This window comes from Perca fluviatilis, chromosome 6 (assembly GCF_010015445.1).
Source record: "Perca fluviatilis chromosome 6, GENO_Pfluv_1.0, whole genome shotgun sequence".
NCBI classification, from domain to species: Eukaryota; Metazoa; Chordata; class Actinopteri; order Perciformes; family Percidae; genus Perca; species Perca fluviatilis.
This window is the reverse complement of record NC_053117.1, coordinates 30,768,784-30,791,798: the sequence shown is the minus strand read 5'-3', so window position 1 is coordinate 30,791,798 and position 23,015 is coordinate 30,768,784. Positions and strand designations below refer to the sequence as shown.

The 23,015-nt window shown below is 40.7% G+C and overlaps 1 protein-coding gene across 1 annotated transcript in view; it reads right to left on the bottom strand.

The window, feature by feature from the left end:
• Positions 1 to 22,374, bottom strand: part of srrm4 (serine/arginine repetitive matrix 4) — a 66,257-nt gene extending 43,883 nt beyond the window's left edge. Inside the window, exon 1 of the mRNA XM_039803028.1 lies at positions 21,519 to 22,374. Within this exon, the coding sequence (XP_039658962.1) occupies positions 21,519 to 21,721 (203 nt within the window). The 5' untranslated portion in view covers positions 21,722 to 22,374. The remainder of the gene's footprint in view (positions 1 to 21,518) is intronic.
• Positions 22,375 to 23,015: the final 641 nt, after the last annotated feature.

Sequence of the window (23,015 nt, the reverse complement as noted above, 5' to 3'; positions counted from 1 at the left end):
TTTGGCTTGGAGACGTAAACAGGTAAACTATCCCCATGATCCTCCCTCATGTTCTCATCACAGCTCCATCTTCGCCACCTACCAGGTGTGCCACACGGGCAGATGGAGGCGCAGCATCCAAACGATCCAGCAGATCGACCACCATTTTGATGCTATAAATGTACCTTAGTGGATGGCATCATATCCAATCTCGAGCCAACTCACTCCCCACTGCCTTCGTATGCTTGTGTCAGACCTCCAGGCTTGTTTCGTCTTCGTTTCTGTGCTGCTTTAACCTCCTGTCTCTGTCTATTTGAGTCTCGTCCAAGAAGCAGAGTCTTGGTTTTGCGAGTAGAGCTTCACATTCCCGTGACACCCGCTGTCTGTAGTGTATCAAAGTCATGACCTCCTCCCACGTCTGCTGCTACACCCTGTGGGCTGTTACACGGGCCACGGGTGTCATATCCTCAATCTAATCTCTCTCTCTCTCCATCTCTGTTTTTCCTCCGTTTACTTCACTGCATTCTTTGTCCCTCACATTGTCTCTATCTCTAGCTCTATATCTATGTCATACATATATATACTCTTATCTCACTCCAGTGTCCTTAGAGAAATCATTGTATATGTTGTCTGTTGCAGAAATCTCACAGCACCTTTTGCATCATCTCTCTATTACCTTCTAACGCCCAACCATGTCCACCACTCATAAACAACACCATTCGACAGGAGCAACCACTGCTGACATTTATAGAATAAGTATCACCACGCTGCCCACTACACATGACTGTGCATGTATGTACGTACGTATATGTAGGAGTGTGTGCAGGCGTCGGTTACAAGCGTGACATATCACTGCTGGCTCTTGAGGAGACTTTACATTAGCTATGCAACCTGACATTCACATATAAATCAATCATCTTAAAAAAGGAGCAGGACATTCAGAATGTAAAGACTACAGAGAGCAATCAATCTGACTTCCTCCACCCACTTCTCCCCCTCGATGCTAATCAGTGTGGGTGCTGTTGGCTGTCGGCTAGACTTGATCTGCTTTTGAGACAGAAATGCCGTTAGCGTGTGAAAGATGAGCAAAGCAGTCAACACAATATACTATAACTAGAGGTAGCATGGTGGTCCAGTGATCTTTTTATGCAACATCCTATGTTTTTAGGTGTTTTTTTTTCTCCTTAAAGCTGTACCAGCAGATGCAGATGCCGGATGGAAATTTTAACTACCTATCTGGCCTCTCAATTAATTCAGATTTGTGTTGCAGCCCAACATCATGATTTAGGTTGGTGAGACTGGGTTTGCATAACAAGCATGTTTACTGCAGGTCTTCCATGACATATTGTAAGACAGTATGCATTTTGTTGACTCTTAGAACTATAGGCCACAATGCACAAAAAGAAACTTGCTTATTTCATTGTAAACTGGTCAAACGTATAGCCATTTTCACTTAAAAATTAAGATTTCTTTATTTAAAATTAAGCTTCTAGTTTAAATTATCTAATGTCCTGTCCTTTTTGCACAACGTGGAAAAGATATGGCACAAGTATCAGTGTAAAAGAGCATAATTAAAAGGTGCTGTAGGTAGGATTGTAAAGATCCAGGACTTAGTCAAAAGATTTTAACATCGACAACTTCTCAGTCCCTCCCCCCTTTCCGCTAAAGCCCAAAACGGTCTCCTAAGCCCCTTCCCCCACAAGGGAGAATGAATGTGTGTGTATGAGCAGTGATTGACACGCAGTTAGACACCCCCCCTGGCCCTGATTGGTGCATCTGAACAGGGAGCTGTGGATTTTTGCAAATCACACTACAGGCTGTAGGTGGTGCCAGAGGACCCAGATTTGTTTTTTAAATGACCTGGTTCATGTAGTTCTACATGAACATAGGGTCAGTTTAAGCAAATATGACAGAAACTTAGTTCTATAAGTCTTACCTACTGCACCTTTAACATGGTATACGTAAGTGGTGTATTTTCTTATTTTGTTAATTACATTTCTTTTTAGTGTCAGTTTTCAGTGTTTATCAATGTATCTGTTTGAGTAGAATATGTTGGCACATTACTCCAACCATGCTATCACATAATTTTGAACTGTTTAAATGTGCCATAAATCCTGTAAGCTAAAACAATAATGTTCCACAACAGAACCCTACTGTACTTCCTCCCTGGAGGATTTCTAACCCTTCCTGGTGATGACTGGAGGTGACCCCGGTCCATGTTGGTACACATAATTATCATTTCCCTACAGGGGAAGCGGTAATCAATGAGAGTGTGACCTTGCCCTCCGTTTGCACCTTCTTCTAAGTTAGATGATAAATTGGTTCATCTTACCTCCCCTACCGTCCATGTTATTTAGAGGGCTATCTGAGGGAGTCCATTACCTTTTTATGGAAAGGAGGTTCATTCAATTTGCTGGCGACCCAATAAGGAGTTCTGTATGGATGCATGGCGGGCGGCTCAAGGGCGAGTGAATTATTCCATTATCTTTAATATGTGGGAAGGCAAATGCCATCAAGGTCCTGAGGGGATTAATTTAGCTATGTAACCTCTGTTCCTCAAGAGGAAACAATGAGAGTAAATAAAAAGTCACAAATAGGCTCCATCGTGCTTACTCATGGCTGTTTTTATTGATTTTAAGAATGCATTCCTCTTTAAACAAATTGTACTTGTATTTTTGTAATGCAGTTTCTGTGGATCTGTGCTCCAGATTAGATTTCAGAGACATCATTCAGATTGAGAGACATCATTATTATCAAGCTGTTATAGATGCAACTTTGGTTTTATAATTTACTTTTACTTTACCAAAAAAACAAAAAACAAAAACAACCTTTCTTTCTTACTGTCTTTGTTGTACTGAAGATAAAAAATATTTAAATATGTCAAATTTTATTTTTGTCCAGTCATGTAAATGTACAGTAATCTGCACCAGAACACTGTCCTCAATTTTCTCTTTATTTCAGGTTGGAGGCTGATGTGACAAACATAAAACAATTACATATATTTGATAAGCATCACAGCCACATGGCTTAAAATTATTTGCTTAATTAAAGAGTCTTCTTATATTTGGCTTAAACCTTATTAAAGGATAATCCCCCTCAAAGTTGAAGGTGGTGTTTAAAGGATTCACCATGCAGTGTAGTCAGGCTGCAAATACTGTACTGTATTAATGTAGATATACAGTAATGAGTGGTATAAACTGTAAAGTGACATGCACATATGGTCTTGGACTGTTGCTTATTTCTTGTAGTTTGTATAGAACCAAATGAATGTAGTTTGTAGGGTTCACAGCTGTCTGCTCATTACAACTGATGATTATAGAACTATATACTAAACTAAAGTACTATTACAGTAATTCTCAAGGTGAAAATATATTTCATCAATGCAACAGGACATGCAGTGTGTAGGCATACTGAGCATATTGAATCCTGGTCTATTTGAGAGCTCTCTGAAAAGCATCACTGCTTCATAACATAGGTAAACAGGCGTAATATTATACATTACATATTTTATATAATTTTCCACTGTGCAGGACATATTGGGAAATAAAATATGTTCAAAAATAATCCCTTAAGGCATGTATGAGGCATCTGGCGCAAAGCCTGTCGTCAGCGTCTTGACAGCATGTTTTTTGTCATTTTCATGGCAAACGCATCCATTCTCTGAGTGAACATGAAAAGCAGCGTTGCCTGAGAAGTGTGTAAATAGATGTAAACTTGAATCTCTCCCGTTTGTCACTGAAATCCTATAAGCACATTTTCCATAGAGGAAATAACAGCGAGGGAAGGGCGAAGTAAAAGTGACTCAGGAGTGGGGAGTCCACTCTCTGTTCTCAGGGGAACTGGAGGAGACAGAGTTTAAAGGAAGGTGAGTCTGATCCTGCAGCGTTTTAAGCAGAAGCAGATTATGAAAAACAGAAGAGGCCTGATGAAAAGTGACTTAAGCCTTATTCACATGGGGCTACTACAGTTCAGTTTGTTGGGAACAATGAATGAATAACCCTGTCAACCAAGCATCTAAATATATAAGTTGTGACTACTGTAGTAAACAATGTTTGCAAACAACTGTTTAAGAATGAGATTTATAACTAACCAGATTTTGAACCAAAGCTTGCTGATTTCTTTGTTTTTTTTGTTCCATTTTATTTTTTTGAAGGTCTATGGGCTGCACAGTGAGTGGACAGTCTATAATAATGATTCATTGAATGTGCGATTTTAACAAATAGTCCATTGTTTGGCTGTGTAAACTGACTTATTTAGACTTCTGTAAGACACTGATTTTCATTTTAGTGTCAGTTTCAATTTTAGATTGAATTATTCAGAAAAAATGAATGTACTGATCTAATGAGGTTGCCCATAATCTTACTGTACTACTGCCACATCGTTTCCCTTTCTGTGTCATGCTCATGTGCTCTTGTAAAAAACCCATTACAAACCCAGTTCCATGTATACATAGCTAAGAAATAGTGTTTTTCCAGCAGATATCCTGATGTGTTAACAAGGCTTCTCAAATCAAATCCTTTATTCAAATTCGAGTAACTAGCTTTCTCATTAACTTGACATTTAAGAAATCCGGTTGTTGCAAAACATTGACAGCAACCTTGTCATTCAAGTGCATGCACAGTTAATAACTTGTTCCACCTCTGTCTGCATTTTTAATAACAGTAAGAACAGATAACCCTGTCTCATAGGGATACATTTTGAGGGAAGGCAGGATTATGTTAATTGGCAAAAAAAAGAATTTCAGTTAAGAAAGAAGTGTTATGTTCTTCAGATGTTGTAGGGAGGTGGTGGGTGTGGAAAGTGGTTAAGTTTGGGCAACAACGGTTAGGGAAAGGTTGTAATTTCATTTAAATGTTAATTAAGTAAAGAAGTCCTATCTCATGCTTCATGCCACTGTTGACTTTTTAAATGTTTTACCAAGACCACAATCTTTCCCTAAACTTATAGCTCCTAGTGTCCCTAAACTATCAGAAATTCTTAATCATGCATTAAAACACGTTTGTTTTGCAGACATGATCAGTATGAATATTTTGCGACTTGGCAGAAATACATCTAAAAACATTTCTTCATTATGCTGATAAAAAATGTTATTTGATCTCCCAACACATATTTGCTGTTGCAAATCAGGAGTATAATAAATGTAATTTCTAGGAGACAGGGTTGGAACAGAGCAATCGTTCGTTTCAAAAGGAGAAACAATACTGCAGAATTTGATTTGCAATGGATTAATACTATTCTGAGACCTCTGTCCTTCTAAACACAGACAGGAATTGGCCCTCAAACTTTTACTTTACATATTACAGACGTGGTAGATTTGCAAAGAATTTAAATCACCATACGTCTAAGAAATGATTGCAAAACCATATCACGTCCCAGAGTAATATTGGTCCTGTGGGAATGGGGAACGAGGCTTTAGGCCAGGATTAGAGTTGATAGCACAGGCGGTCATCCACAATGATGACCTGAGGCTAAGACGGTACGCTGCTAACTGGCTTTTAAACTTGACTTCAATCTGACGTACCCTAACCTTGGCGGCTGTCAGTCAATGAGTGCAGCAGTCTGTCAGTCAGGCTGGAGGACTGTCCTCTCGCCTCTTGAGTTTATGAGAAAAGATAGGGTGAGATTATTCCTCCTTTCCAATACCATATTAGCCCCTAATCTCCTGCCTCTGTCGGCCCATTCTCAACAGGATGAGGTGTGGTTAAGGGCAGCGACAGATGGAGAAAGGAATGGTGGAGGACTTTAGGGGTAAATATGTCAATCACTCGAAGTGTCAAGAGGTTTCCTTGAAAAGGAGAAGAGAGTCAACAAGCCAACTCTCTTCCTTATTCTGTCTTGTTACTACACCAGAATACTTGTCTGCTGCTGGACACTTATTATTCAGAATGAGTTTAAATAAAATATTTCCTATCACCACACATACAGTACATACATGCACCCAGTGGTTTTGATTCATGTGCACCACCTTATTTCAAAAGCACTGCATTTCAAAAGCATTTTCATCAGGTTGAATAAGAAATCAAATGTGCAGAAAATCAAGGACTCAGATAAGTGGATTAAAAATAGGCTATTCTGCTCTTTGACTTTGACGTGGATATCTCCGTGCATTAAATTTGCCCTTTGGCCATCATGGGAAGGATTATACCACCAGTCAGGATCTATTTGTTTACGCAAATCATCACTTGATAGGCCAACCCTCCCCCTCACCTCGGCTGAATATATAAAACAAGATGAGGGTGTCCTACAGTCAAATTGTAGCCGGCAGCTCAATGTCCATCACGATACACTGTAGTGTGCTGTATTCTGCAGAAGAAAATTCAGAAATACTATCCAAATATAGACAATGCAGGTTAATGAAGAAGTTGATTAGATTAGGCAGACATTCTGCAACTTCAGTCTATGAGGCATCTTGATTATTGCAAACCTAGATCAGATACTTTCTATTTTAAATCTTTGGATTCTTTGCCAAAGGTTCCCTTGGTGCAATGCAAGAAAAGAAAAATCTAACTTCTAGCACAGCCTTAATAATTTAGCAGTCTTCCACAGAACTAGGAACTCATTTAGATGAGGCCAAAAGGCCCTTTTGCATTGCCCTTGTCGGATCAAAGGCAAATCATTAATTCTGAGCCTAGTGTTGTAGTCAGATCTGGTGCTTTATTGCGACTAGATTTCCTTAAACTGTCTTCAGAGTCAAAGAGAGTGCTGAGACAAAGCGATTCTATTCCTCCTACAAGGGCACTGCTGAGCCCAAGTTTAAATTGAATGCTCCAAAATAACCGTTTAATTATGTGGCTATCGGAGAGGCTTTCATGTTTTCCAAATGAATCAGGGCGAGTGCGATAACTAATTCTTTCATCGATGCAAAACTGGAGAAAAAAAAAAAAAAGCCTTCCTCGCTTTTATCAAAAGTGATAGGAAGTAGTGGAAATTAGCTCATATGAGAGAGACATTAATTATATTTCTTATAATTAGGTAGAATATCCCCAGATCACCCCGATCCCTGCTGGATAAATTTAATTAGTGGACAAATTAAACTTCACATGCAGTGTCCATATCTTTTATAAAGCAATCCTTCTCAGGCTGGTACATGTCTCGGGTTGTACTGTTTTACTGTCAAGGTATGGTCAAAGACAAATTTTCATCATAGCAGGCGATGGAACCTGTATTGTATAGTAGATTTAATCTCAATGTTGTAATGACAAATTATTTTTGAAGGGCCATTTTTTAAACTGAGGGGTTTCCGCTGAATCAAAACATGGAGCAATAGTAGCATTTCACAGGCATGCATATGACTTCATCTGATCATGAAGGCTGCCTTTAGCTAAAACATTACTGGCACTGAATATAATAATAACAGACCCACCTCTCCATGATGAGGAAAAAGCTGTCTTTAAAGTTAATTAAACCTGGATTGTGAAGGACTAGCCTCTGCACTCAACTTAATTAATTCCTTTATTTATGGATTTACAAGACAAACATGACAACATGTTACAGAATAAAATGAGGCAACTCCTTTACCAACGTGGACCCAAGACGTTGAAATCCAAGAACAGTAACACAGAGACAAAGGTCATTACCAAACTTCATGGCAATCCTATAAATAAGACCTTTCACTCAAAACCACAAATGTAAACCTCATGGAAATGCTAGAGGAAAAGGTCAGGCGATCACCAAAGTCATTAGGATTCATAGTCTGGGAACCACTATGTCTGTATAAAACTTAAAACTAAAATTAAAGATCCTCTTCATTCAAAATTATGTTTTTGCTATGTTTATGTCGCCTTAAATGTGCGCTCGATGGAGTTTTAAACCCCCAACGTCGACTTCAAGGCAGTGCTGCGACCGTCGACTTCAAGGCACCTAACCCTAACCTTAACCCTAACCCTAACCATTGCCTAATCCAAGCACCTTGCAGGCAGTGCTGCCTGGAAGACGACGCTGGGGGCTTAAAAAAAAAATAAAACCTAAATGTGCCCTTGACTATACTGTCTTGTATCTGTGCAAAGTTTGTCACTAGAGAGATGTTTTCGCATTGCTCTGTTGAAGGGGGAGATGTGCACGTCCCTAAAATCTGAGATTCAAACATACTGCATCCGTAGCTACCGCATCGCTTGCACTGACCACATTTAACACGTCTTATAACTAAGCAAACCACAAGGCTGTTGCTAAACATAATTAAGGAAAGAAATGAGCCATTTCCAGAAACCAAAGCAACAGAAACTCCAATCTTCTGGTGTTTGGGCAGTGTGCTGATGTCATGTAAAAATGATAACTTTTTTTAATGATTTTCTGTAGTCTGCAAATATTAAATTGCATGGTAGACCTATACTTTGCTGAGGTAATTATAATTTGAGAAATCATCCACTTATGAATGACAAAGAGAAGCAAATAGGTTTTGTTGTTTGTCATCTAGGGCTGTTATAAGGTGGTGATGGCTAAGAAATTCTCAGTTTGTATGACAAAATAATAAAAGCTTGTACAATCAAATAGTCTAAAAGAGGTGATCCAAGTTTGCCAAAAGGATCATATCTCCCATCTCGTCTCTGTGTGATCTGGCCTGACAGAACAGGGAGACTTCTACTCAACTGCCTTGCATGTCTCTCTAACTCCGGGAACAGCGACAAACCTGTCAGCTCCATTTGTCCTAATCAGTTCTCAGTGGGTTGTGCTGGCTACTGGAATGTCATTGGGAATAACACTTACACTTGCAAGTAGAAAACTGGGAAGATGAGCCTTTGAACAGTCTGTGCCCTCTGTGCACAACTCGCGACCTGCTACACTGTCACTTGATGACCAGGATGTTGACCTTCACATGGCCAACGTCTTCAGCTGCTCAGAATCAGCTTGTTGCTTGGCGTACCTGATCTATGTTCATCTGATGTGGCATTAGAGAGCGTGTGCCTCTGAAATTTGACTGTAAGCTCTGTAAGGCAGCTATTCACGTGGGTGAAAAATGGCAACAAGGGCTAAAATTGAAATTGAAAGTTAACAACAAGGGCACTTGGAGAGCGCAGACCTCTGGCATGGCATGCCCCGTCTCACAATTGTAATGCAAACGTAAATCCACATTTGCATTACCAACGTCTTTGTCTTTTCTCTGTACTGTGGCATTTAGTTCCCTCTGACATTTAGTTCTCAGAAATGTAAATCATTTCATTTCAGAAAGTTACTGAAGCAGAGGGAGGGAAGGGGGCTCTCCAAGCTAGCTAGCTTGCTAACATCCAGCTAGCTTGCTGTGAGTTAGCAAGTTCATTAGCTCAACTCCTGTCTTGCTAACTGTCTGGAGCAGTTTCTCACTGCGAGAGAGGAGGTTAGATAAGAGTGAATCCTGTGAGCTCATCACAGCCCTGTTATTTTTTCCCTTTGCCAATCCTGTCCCATGTTGATGCCTTTTACCTTTTTTTCCTATTCCATTTCAATACCAAGTCATTATTTTTCATGTTGAGTATTACAGAGCTTCTATCCAAAGAATAATAGCCAACATTGTAAATGTTTAAGCTCCACTTTGTAAAAACAAGCCAATGTATAACTGAACAGATTGAACCAGGATCATTTATGTGGGCTACCACTTCTCTTTGATAATGCTAAACTGTGAAGGGCGCTTAGCTGTCTGTGACACTGTGTGTCCTTATTACATTAAAATATTCCCTGGAGTGGCTATAACTGCACTAATGACTAGTTGTTATATGCTGAGAGTGTCTTAAAATCAGGAGACACTGGTATTGATCAACAACCCCTCATATTTAATATAGTCATGTTACTGCTAAAAGGCAGTAAAAGTTAAATTATAGCTTTAAAACAGCATGAATCCTGGCCGCTGGATACATTTTTATGCTAATATAAGAATGGTAAAGCGCAAGGCAAAATGGATTCATTATTTATACTGAATATTGAAAACAGGAATAATAACATAATGAGACTAAAGCGTTAGGACTACTTAACTGGAATCATAAGAGGTTTAGTGGCATCAACTCCTAATGCAGTTATTTTGTGGCTGTTTGTGACTGAAAAGGGCCAAAGCAGCTAAAAACAAACATTTCAGACTCTCAATAAAGCAGCTGTTCTTTGACACATCTTCACCGCAAAGTTTCTGCAGCGTACCAAATACAAAGCAAACCTGACTTTCACCTGGTGAGAATCTTGAAGGTGTCTTTTGGAATTGCTTGTCATTGCATGACATTTCGTGTCAGGAAGCGACGTCAGAGGTGAAAGCGATAGCGAATGGAAGGGAGTAATGCTGCGGGCCAATTATTTCCTCCGCTCCCATCTCCAATTGCATTTGTGACATCAACACTGCCAGAGTTCGTACCCCTACCCATGCATCAGTTATGCAAATGGTGGCAATTTCACATGAATGGCAGATTGTCTTCCTGAAATGAGGATGGGCAAGAAGCGAAAATGAAAAATGGAGGAGGAGGCTGAGACGTGGGAGTAAGTCAGCCTTGAAATTCAAGCAATGAGGAGTTGACTTTGATAAGTTTGCATTTTAATAATGAATACTATGACCGCTTCAGGGGTCCAGTTACAAAGAAGAAGCATACTTGGCAAAAAAGGAAAAACAAATGTAGACCAAGGTTGACAGTCAGTCACTGTAAGACAAAACTGAGGCTCATTGTCTGAATGTCCTTTGTGTGTTAGTGTGTGTTGATCTATTGCAGGGGTGTCAAACTCATTTTCACTAAGGGCCACACTGGAAAAAAAGAATTACATCAAGCGCCAGACATGTACATTTTATTGACATGCTTTATTTAATCGAACAAGGTCAAACATTTGCATTATTGCATGTCTCATATAGTCTTCTCACTTACAGCTTGGTCGACATAAAGCCTCAAAAAATGTAACTTAGACATCAAAGAAAAGAGCGACACAAAAATATTGGGAAAAAAACATCAAAAAATGCGACAAAAACGTCTGAAAAAGTGGCAAAAATGCTGAAAAAAATGTCAAGTGTTGGCAAAAGTGACAAAAACTTCAGATAAAGCAACAAAAACTAGTTGGGCCAAAATGTATTATGAACCTAAATTAATATGCGAGCTGGATCAAAATCAGCATGTGGCTGGATTTGGCCCGCGGGCCTTGAGTTTGACACATGTGATCTATCGTAAAATAAGAAGCTCCTGGGAGTTTTTTTTTACTCTGGAGTTAAATTTGCTGCCAGGGGGAAATGGTTTCCCCCTATTATGTAGGATTTTTCAGATTTTCCAATATGCCAAATCTGGGGTGTGTATGCATATTTAATCAGGATTTTTGCCTCTGTACGATTTTTAGACTTTTAGATTTTTCAGCCTCCTGTCATTATGAGTGATTGTGATTCCTCATGGCATATTCCAGTTGGATGAGGCAATAACTATCTGTCTCTCCCCCAAAGCACCACTGATCTTATTATGATTATGACTTTTTCAGCTGCTGTATAATCAAAACCTGTCGCATTATATAATTTATGCTGGGGCTCTTACAAACTACGAAGGCCATCAAACAGGAGCGTATGTTGATTGTATGTTGTATGTAAGAAGGTATAAATAACTTACTGTAACAGTTACACCACATACTGTATGTTAGACCCGCTTGTCTGGTCCACTTTTAATGAGCACAAGTACTAAATCTAGTGAGATTCAGCCAAACTAAATAAGGCAGGTGTGGGAGCTTCTACAAAGGGTAAATGCAGGAAAAGATACATACAATTCAACAAGTTGTGAACCCCAGAAGGGGAAAAAGGACTGAGACATGTCTTGGAGGGTGACAGCAGAGGTGCAATTCTTGTTTGTTTTTGTATTAGTGCGTATCATGGCTTTGCTGGAGGTGCCATTATTTTCTGTTTCATTCTGTACATGTGATACTGCAGCCTGTTCTCATGAACCATTCGTTCAAAAAGCTCAGAAAAGTTAAGCACTGTAATTCGTAAGCATTCCACGTTGTTTTTGCTGTATTAACTACATTGACGGCTGCTGTATAAGAACGCGGCTGGCCGCTTAGGGAGGTGGTCGGGGTTGATGGGTGGGCAGTAACATATAGGACCTTCCAGCCAGAGAGCGGAGTTCGCTTCCCAGGGAACACTAAAGCCTTTTCACCCAGGAAATGCGTGTTCCTTAGGAATGTTTTAATCCAAACCACGATTTGTTTCGCTCAGTGGTGTTTTAAGCCCCCAACATCTCCTTCGAGGCAGCGCTGCTACCGTTCAAGGCACTTAACCCTAATCTTAACCCTAACCAGGTTTGTTTTAACCCAAACCTAACCCTAACCATAACCATTGCCTAATCCTAGTGCCTTCCAGGAGACGTTGGGGGCTTAAAACACAGATAAACATCTTTTTCCTAAACTTAACTGGTTTCGTTGCGGCAAAATGGTCATATTGTATGGACTAAATTTAACTGTAATGTCCGCCGAAAAGACCGGCAGCTCGCGGTGCTTTGCACCCAGCTCAAAGTCACCTATTTTCGGGTAACTGAACCACCAACTACCGCTAATACAACGGAGGTCTGTGGTCGGTGTCACCAAGCTCTGTAGTGGCTTAAACATCTAGCAACTGCAGCTCGGCGCCATGGAGCTCGTAGCCAACTGGCAGTCTCCTAATTAGGAGACCGCTCCTAATTAGGATATCGTAGGATATCATACGTTTTAGTGTGCATATATTATATCATATATTTTAGTTTTTTTGCTGTTATAGTACAACAGAGATTAAAGGTGCTCTAAGCGATGTCACGCGTTTTTTTAGGCTACAAAAAGTTGTAATTGTAATTGCAATAAAAAAATCAATAAAAACATTGTTTTGAGGCAGGTGTAAAAGACCCTAAGAAGCAAAATACACCTTCTTTGGCTTGCTTACAATGCACATTATTGTTTCTACTTCAATGGTCTCTTTGCTGCAGGCCAGATTCTAGCAGTTAAAGTTGCTAGTTGGCGCATATCTTTTTCATGTCCAGCGACATCCCTGGTTTGTGAAGATCTAATAGGTCATAATGAGCGAGCCGTCCCTCTCTCAGCCACCACGCTCGCTGCTAATGAATCGCTCAAAGGAATAGGTCATCTCTTACTGTCAGTAAGATTAATACTGTCCATTTCATGTAAAGCCAGTAAGAGGACAAAGGAGTGTTTCACCTTCTCTCTCATCGTCTATTATGAGTTTATTCAATGTTGTACATTATGTGCCTCCATATTATTCAATTCTCTTTAGCCAAGACTCAAGAAATGATTTCTATTCATGGGCTGGTCTATGATATTCAGTAAAATGCAATAACCTTGGCTGCTCCAGTGTCTTGAAATGGACAATCTCAAAATGTCTCTCTCCTTTCTTTATTTCCTTTCTTACCTTTCATCATTCTTTCTTTCAGACAGTTATTACAGTCATACTTTGCACTGCTGTTATACTGATTTCCATCCCACCTCTGTATTGGAAATGAACTATTTCTCTCTCTTTCCTTCACCCTGTTTATTTCACAAAATACAGACGACAATTACATGAAGATGCTTGTTGCAGGACACTTTCTTAACAATCCACAGTGGAGTTTTCACTCAAATGTGTACACATTTCTGTATGAGACAAAATGTAAGAAACTAAAGCAAAGTTTGTGTTCTGTGTTTTTTTTAGCCTATAGTTGAGTCAGCTTTAACCTCATTGTGTACTTGTTCGTCAATGTCAAACAGTACAGTCAAACAGTTTTTGAAGTATTTGAACAAGGTTAAGCTATGCAGGAGCCACAGAAAACAAAGCTGAAAGTCCAGTGACGTATCTGAGGCATCATCTGTCCTTATGTGTTACTATCATCTCCAAATAAAGTAGAATAGCCAGAACATCACAGAGCCAACGCTCACAGAGATAAGGAACCCCTAATAAAGTTTGAAAGAATAAAGCTAGTGATCCTGAACAGTTTCTGCAAAATACACAGACCCTCAGAGTCTGTGTACACCAAACTACTGAGAAAATATTTCACTTTTTTACATTTCAGAGTTGTTTTATGCATTGAAAAGGATTCCCCGCCATTTATTCTTGCAGAGTCTGCACTTGGCAAACTGACAAAATGACAAGCACAAAAAACACACACACACACACACACACACACAACCACACACACACACACACACACACACACACACACACACGCAAACACAATTTACTATGTTAATGGACTTAAATGTCATGAGTCTTTAAATGTCAGCGCACTCAATTTTGACATAACGTAAGCGCAACCAGGTACAGAACAGATCCATACTGCTGTAATTTAGTCTAGATTTGTATACATGAACAGTTCAAATTTCAATGAGCAAGAGTACAAGACAGTAACTTTCATACAAGGCTAATGTTTCTTTCCCCCTTGTTATGATTATGGAATTAAACTAATTCAGGCATAAAAAAATGCAAGCTCAAACTACATCTTTTTCACCCTTCTCTGCCACTGGAGCAGAACATTTCTCTTTACATGACATATTACATGCTTGTCCTATGTTTTAAGGCCTTTACACACTGGGAGCGCAACAAATAAACAACACGAAAATGTAAAATGTGAATATTTCGTGTCAAAACTATGCATAGCAGCAGCGATGTGACTGTAGCATATGTCTAGGGCTTTGTTGTGAAAGGTAAGAACGGAAAGAGTGCCTCTGAAAAGAAACTTTGTCAGGGTTGAAAGGAGTAATCAAGTTTGCCGTCTATAAAGTTTGGATGACAGACTCTGTGTTAATTAATTATAATAAGTAAACAATACAAGGTGATTGGTTGATGCCTTAATTCACGGTGCTTAAGTTCAGAAAAATCTAAAACCGAGTAAAATAAATTCAATTACTTTATCGCCAGTTAATATTCGCATTTTGTGTTTAAGTACAAAAATATATTGACGTGCAAATTAACGCATGAAAAAATTGTGTGCCAGTTGATGTCCAAAACGGCAAGAAACGGGCCTGCTCCTGTCAGATTGCCATTGCACTTGACCTTCAGATTCGTAATCAAAGTTTGTTTTCCCCTAACTAGAAAAGGAATTCTGAACTGCATGAAAATGTTGCACATTTGCTACTCAGAATATGAGAGCTCACAGTAGCCAGCAGCTGCAGGAGGAAGGCAGTGTGTGGCATTTTCCTCACAGAGGTGGACCACAGGCTGAGTGTTGATCCCTGAGGGAACATTTCACAGCAGCTTTGAGCTGATGTTTGAAGGAAAGGGTTAACTCTCGGCTCTTTGCTTTCATCTTCAAAAAATGCTGCTGCTGCTGTTCAGCTCTGGAGGAATTATCATGTTGAACACCCATATGGCGCAATGTGTGTCAGTCTCCATATGTACTGTGCATGTCCATATACTGTATGTTCATATAGAAAGGTACCTGCACATGCAAGCCATTTGTTCACATGCATTCTGTTGTATTTGATCCTATAGGGACCAAATATCCTAACAAAAAGAGACAAAAGAGGAAAATCCTCCAAAGTGACTGGCTCATTGCAACATGCATGTTTGAAGAATAAAACTGTGCCATAATCTTTGCAGAATCAGTATCTAATGTTCTTAATTGTGACAAAGTGTCTCTATTAATTTTTTAGCCAATTGCTTTTTTTTTTTCAGAGGCAAGGTTTAATAATCAATTCTAAAATAAAATGTCTTCCTGAACAAATCAAAGGTTGTCTACGTCTTTATAAAAGACTCAAACTGCTTCTAAAGTCTCACATTTTCCCAAGCCGTCTTTGTCGCTCTTTCACCGCTGCTATTGTTGTTATTCTGAATTTATGTCATTTCTATTTATGTTTTTTTGATGTTACAGCCACCTATTTATATTGTCTTAATGTTGCCTGCCTATCGTGAAGAGAAAAACAATGAACATCATGAAAAAATGAATGCACACAGATTTGTATGAGTTAATGTGTTGATTCTATTAAAGGCATGTTCCTCTTCATTGCTAGCATGTTGATGCCTCTAGGGGATTTGATGCACTCAACCACAGGATACATTAAAAATATTGCATATACAGTATATGTGTGTTTACACAGAGCAGCTCCATGCTCTGATGCATAACCCCCACAACTTAACCTTACATCTGTTCATGAAGTGTGTGTATGGATTAAAATACCAGAGTCTTTTGAGCTCCCCATTCACATAGACTTGCTACTTTTGTTACCCATCATGCTTAGGCTATATCAAGCACTTATCAGTCAGCACTCAAGTGCAGCATATCGTTTCCCAGAACCAATGGGAGTATCATTAAAGCTCAAGTAATTTTTCACAGTACCAGGTTGAGCCAGAGAGGAGTGAAATTTGGAAATGTCAATGTGAACTTTAAAAGACAGAAATATCACCTTTTAAGACAAACAATATAGGGAACTTTACATTTTTAGCTCTCCAGTCTTTTTTGCAGCAGTACGTGAGTGAGATTAGACTTGGTACAAGAGTACCCTGCAGGTAAAGAGAAATATGAATGGTCGCAGTGTTGCTAATTGGAAAGGTAGAAGCAGTCAGACTGGCTGGCCTCTGCAGGTTGAATTCGCCGGAGACTACATGACAGCATCACTTCATTTCCACTAAAAACCAGCAAAGTATTTATGATAGCCTGTCGGGTGAGTTAAAGTGATAGATAGAAAAGGATTTTCTTCTTCGACTCATTAAGTCTATGTGATAAATAAAACACATTACTGCTCCATTAAAGCAAGAATATGTACGTTTTGAAAGAAAAAATAACACATACTTCTTACAAATAAAAAGGTCAATTCTTTAGCAATAAAACCCATCCTTGCTCAATACTCAGTTTTTGCTACTATAGCTTTAATTGGCCTGGTATGACCAGTAGCTTAAGGCGGCTAACTTTATTTGACGATAAAATATTAGGTAACCATTGCTGTATAATGGACATTACTGAATCAGTTCACTGACGTTATGACTCTTCCCTATGGCAATTAGGAGAAACAAATTGGTTTTCTTCAACTACATTTTGCTAAACTTCCCTAAATACTGCATCATTAGCCATGTTTTCATTTAACGGTCAAATTTTAACTTTTGAATGTTGCAAAAAAAAACATCAACTGGTTTGGAGTGAATAAACTATGCTACGGTGTAGTTTCGTAAGAAATTGGCACTATATGCTATGCATGGCTGAAATCGGACAGTAAACAGAATAAAAGAAGTAGAGGTTGCAAAACAAGTCACCTTGGCCATTTAACCCATCTACAAGATAAAAATGGAGAGAGCTGCCACAAAGCTGCCCGGGAGACAAAGTGATATTACTTTGTATGTGTATTTAATTTTCTTTTTTCCTTGTACAGCACTTTGTAAACTCTGGCTTTAAAACGTGCTTCATAAATAAACTTAAATATTATTAACTTTTTATTATTTTTATTATTAACTTGTCTTGGTTTCCTTAAATACCTCCTAATCTGCACGCCGTTACAGTGTTTCAGGTGTTAATCATGAGACACTGGCTTGATTCCTGTTGATTCACTGTGTAGAAATCAATGCCAAATATAAATCATCTCCACCAATTAGCATCTCTGTTAAAGCTCGTATTCCTGTTACAGACAAAATGCATCATGCTGTAAAACACACTGGAACACTGTATAAAGTGTTCAGCCGCAGACACTGGTTTGATTCAAATGGATTGGCTATGCGGGAATCAATATTGAATGTGAATCCATTGTGGTGATAAGTCTGATTCCTGCCAGGGGAGTCGGCATCATCTCCTACTCTCTTGTCAGCATGCCTCAGCAGCCGCATCCTGTGTGCTCTGAGTAATATGACACAGACACAGTGAGGGCGAGTTAACGCACAATGAAAAGATGCTGAGAGAAGGAAGGAGAGAGATACGGGTGTAAGGGAGAGGGAGAGAAGTCGAGTAAAGATAGTCAGCGATTAAGAGAGCAGAAGCGCAGACAGAGATATATAACGGCAGACAAGCCCCTCGTCCGTCACTTAATCATGTTTGCCATTCTCGCAGAGAGAAAGAGAACGAAAGAGAGAAATGCTTTGTCCGCAGGGGAGATCTGGCGGAATACTCCTTGATGTTTTTGCGACTCTGTATTCTCTATTAATTTATTCCCACTCTCAGAACATTTTATGTCCGTATTTGTGTATATGTGTGGACAATTTCCAGTGTTCTTTAAAAGGGGTGGCCACCGTAAAAAGAAATCCAAACCCAAGACAAATCGTATCCACTACAACCACACAGGGGTTGGACACAAAAACATTCTCGTTTATCGCGACATGGCAACATTTGGCGACATTGGCAAAAAAAGTAATGGTGATGAGACAAATAATTTGAGGGTCAGCTCATCCAAAAATGGCTTTAAAAAAATTTTTTTATCCACCAAGCGAGCCAACCAGGGGCCCCCGTTGCAGTGGCTTCTTGTGGGTTTTAGAATAGATTTTAAGATTTTGCTTGTATATTTTAAGGCTTTGCATGGTCAGGCCCCTAGGTATTGTTGATATGTTAATCCCCACTGAGATCCTCGGGCAGGGGTCTCCTAGTTGTTCCAACCACTTGCTTTGTTACCCGAGGTGACAGGGCCTTTTCAGTCTGTGCCCCTCAGATTTGTCACTCCCAGGCCAAGTACTCGGGCTAGTCAACACTGTAGCATCTTTTAAATCACTTATTAAAATTCACACACAGCCTTCTCTTAAAGAAGTCTATATCTATTTTTCTGTGCTCTTCATTGTTTTACTTTCATATTCTGTGTTGTACTTGTAAATCCTTCATGTAATCTAATTAATTCAGCACTTTTACAGTACTGTTTACTCTGTTGGTTTTACGGTACAAGCATGTTGAAACTGTACAGCTGAGCAGTAAGTATTCCTGTGTTTGAGAAGACCATTTCAGATGGATTGCACTGCATTCTGTTCTAAGGTGTTCCTGTTATTTTCTCCACCCCACTGTATATTCCCACTGGTGCTGTCAGTGTACAAGCCCCTTCAAACCCTTTTCCTCTCTTCCTCGTTAAACCAGCATCTGCTGAGGTAAGAGGCCTGAAACCCCTAAAACACACACACACACACACACACACACACACACACACACACACACACACACACACACACACACACACACACACACACACACACACACTTCCCTCCCTCCCTTGCATTTTCTCAAGCCTGCCATCTGCTACAGAGTTGGACAAGACCCCACTAACATTGCAGCCACAAGCATGCACGTGGGTGCACACGCACACACGCGCACACACACACACACACACACACACACATACACACACACGCACACACACACACACACACACCAAAGTTAGCCATGCTGCATATTTAATGAGGACCCCCCCCACGAACAAAACAGCTTGCAGGGTCATAATGGTTTGGAGCAAAGCCGCTGCACAGAGCCAGTGAACTCCTCCCCTCCACTGTGTGACTGGCCTGAAGAGGAGGAGACAGAGAGGACAGAGGGAGAACAACAAACTCTAATTACTCCTCTGTGGCTCACAGGCCCCTTAAACATTTTTATTTCAGGAGTAAAGAGAGAGAGGAGGAGGATAACTGAAAGCAAGGGTGAGGACAGTACAGACAGAAAAAAGCCCTATGCTGATTGAACACGAAACATCTCGCGGTGGCTCCCCCTCTGTCTCCGCTCTTCTCTCCCTCTCTGCTTATTGTACATGATGCCCCCTCACTTTCACTGCAATTGTTCATCACCCTTCAGTTAGCCACAGCGAATAATGATGTTTCCTCTTGGAGAGAAAGATGTAGAGGAGCAAGCCTAAGGCCACGCATTCTGATGGTCTAAGCAGTCCCCAGTCGCATTTTGCTCGGGCAAAATCAACAGTGCAGCAAGGAGGGAGGGAGGAAGGACGCCTGGCCCTCCTCATGCATTCATATTCTCTGGGTGTTGTGTTTGTTTTGTTGTGTTTTACTCATTATTTACAATCTGTATCACCCAAAAGTCCCTCTGCATTTCATCCTCCTGCAAATATACACAGAGACGGTGGACGACTGAGATCCTGCTGTCTTCCTTGACTAACAGACCCGGGCGAATTAGCAACATTATGTCTGCTCTCTGTGGACGTTCGTTCTCGACTGCCCCTGCCATGCTGCCATCATCGTCACTGTCACCCGGAGCCCGTGGAGGGGCAAAGCCACTTGAGGAGAGCTTCCTTCCTAGAAAAGCTAAAGCTGAACAGACAGCTGGGCCCCGCTCCAGAGTCTACGGCTATTTCAAAAAAGGTTGCTCAATTCATGGCAGCGAGTTATTTTTTTTTGTGGGTTAATTTGCTCCGTTTCTTAAAAGCTTCCCCAAATAGTTTGGAATCTATCGTCTGTTACAGGTTGTGGTTGATTGACGGATAAATTAGGGCTGCAGTTATTTGTTTAGATCACTGAGCTGGGGCACAACGAAAAAAGGCATATTTGGTCCTATTCTTGCAATAAAGTGTTATTTTTGTCATATCCTACAAGCTAATGAAATCTTTTATAACCAGGCCATGTGCAGCATTACAGTCCTGCTCTAATAGAACCCATTAAAGACACATTATCTGGTTCAGTGTGTTGCGCTGCTTGTGCCGATGTAGGATGAAATGGGCCATTCTAATCCTCATTAACATAGCTAATTTCACATAAGAGAAAGTTGATAGTGGGTGTCAAAACCATTCAAAGGTCATCCAAGCATGCAACATCATTTGCAAGGCAAGTATGCATGCGCAAATGTGTATTTCTGCAAGTGTGGTTGTGTAAATGTTCTAAATCTTTGAACATTCATTACGTGTTCTGTTTCATATACTGTAAGCGTTTCTCAAAGGCAAAGCAGTGTCATTGCCTCTGTTGTGCAGTGTTCGGCGAATCGACACAGCAGGCAGAGCAGTGCATGATACAATAGATAAAGTTCAAGATCGCACACACGGGAGCAAAGATGGGATAAAAAGAATGGATAAGGAGGAGAAAGGGCAACAGATATTCATCCTTGCCTCTCCTCCCCTCTTAGGCTGTAAGTGCTGCAGCTAACCTTTGGTCAGAGGGATGAAAGTGGAGGAACAAACACGTGACATGTTGCTCCTTCAACGGATTCTGGCCCAAAGCCATGTCACAAGCGAAAAGAGAGGACACGACAGTGAAATTAGAGGCATGAAGATGCTGCCATGTGACCTTTAAAGGGGACAATTAACTGAACGCCACACTCTTCGTGCCAGCTGTGTTTTTCCGTAAAAGGCGAAGCGAGAATATATACAAATGTTGACAAATGTTTGGTGATAAATCAACACCAAAAGACATATTTTGAGTTATTTGAGTCAGAAAGCACAGATGTGCGGATCAAAATATGTCAAGGTGTCTATATCAAAGCGAACGTGTTAAAGAATAGTCACAGAAAAGCTGCTGAAACATAGCTGTATGCCACCTAAGACATCTAATATTACTTTTTTCAACTGGAGAACTAGCTTTTCTGTAAATTACCAACATGGCTAGACGGAGTGTGCGAGATAGATGCTAGAACCTTTGGGAACGTGCACACAAGGACACATACTGTATTTGACACAAAAAGTTGTAGTCGTTCTGGCGTCAGTAAAACACATTGTCCCTCTTGGCAATCACTACATAACCACTGGGGGGTTGGTTGTTTTTTTGGAAGTAGAGAACTCACTTGGTCACCCTCCTGTGGGCGGTGATGCTGGCCACGATGACGCTCTCCGGTCTCGGGGTGGCCACGGCCTTGAAAGTCCCCTTCCAAAACTTCTCAAAGAGCTGCTTCTCTTCCAGCTGATGGAAGCCGACGGTGCCGCTCTGCGATCCCAGGGATGGAGAGGGGCCGCGGGGGCCGAGCTGGAGCGCACACGGGGGCTGCATCTGTGGTTCTTGGTCTCCGAACCAAAACAGTAGAGTCTACTCGCTCATGGAAACGCACACTTGCGCCGGTCGTCTCTCAGGAGCTGTCCAAGTACTGAATTAAAACTGTGCCGAGCGTAGCAACTGTTCCGCACCGTGTTCTCCTCTCACAGCAGCAGGTCAATGTGTCAGCGTGTCTGCTCGCTCTCTCCAACGGGATCGTGGGGAGAGGGACAAAAGCTGACCCTCTCCAACTGGAGGCTGGGTATTGTTCTTCAGATGAGGGAAGGAGGGGTGGGGTGGGAGGGGGAGATTGTGTTTCTCTTTCTCCGCCTCTCCTCTTTTGTCACATCTGCTGCTTTTTTAGGACGTGGGTCTGAGTTCGGGGTTGGGAGTCGGAGCGCTCCTTTTTCTTCCGTTTGCTCCCGTCGGGAAGCCTCACACGGAGTTAGGCATCACTCACAAGAGGACGGAGCCTGTTTCAGGTCCAGAGGAGTGAGCCACCAAGTGGTTTTCTTGTTGCTGGAGTGCAATGTTTTGGTGTAGAGATGATTGCACGCCTACGCACACCGGCTCAGGGCTGAGCGGGTGTGAAGGCAAGTGTCGCGACGCGTCTGAGGACAGGCGTGATTTTGCGTTGGAGAGTGTGCAAGTGGAAATCAAGTGAGGAGCTCAGCTGAGAGCCGCTTGTTTTGTGTGTCCTCAGCCTGTGACGTCAAAGTTGGGGGATGGACAATGGGGAGAGGGACACCTTCTGTCATCCCCTCTCTCTCTCTCTCTCTCTCTCTCTCTCTCTCTGTTACACTCTCACTCTACTATAATCTTGATTAGGTTCACTTCTCATCTTGGCAGCATCCTGTGGCAGCATCAGTTTCTCTCTCTTTCTTTCTTTATGTTTCTTTCATTCTTTGTCTGTTTCTTGTTTCCACCCTTCCTTCCTTCCTTCCTTCCTCTTCTGTCCTTCTTTCCCTTTGTCCCTTCTGTAATTCTTTCCTTTCATCATTTCTATATTTTGAGTAAATACTAGAGCTACAACAGTTGATTTGTTTGTCATTTTTTGAGCTCCAAACAATCTCTGGTTCCAGCTTCTCCAATGTGAGGATTTGCGGCTTTCCTCTGTTTTTCAATCATTTGTAAATTTGGGTTTTAGACATTTATAGATGTTACCGTCCGTTCTGGGAAACTGCGATGTGTATTGTTGTGCTATTTTCTGACATTTAAAGGCCAAACAATTAAATGATTAATCAATAATAAAATTATTTTCATTTTATCGTTACTTGCAGCCCTATATATTATAAATAATGCTTACCTGAAT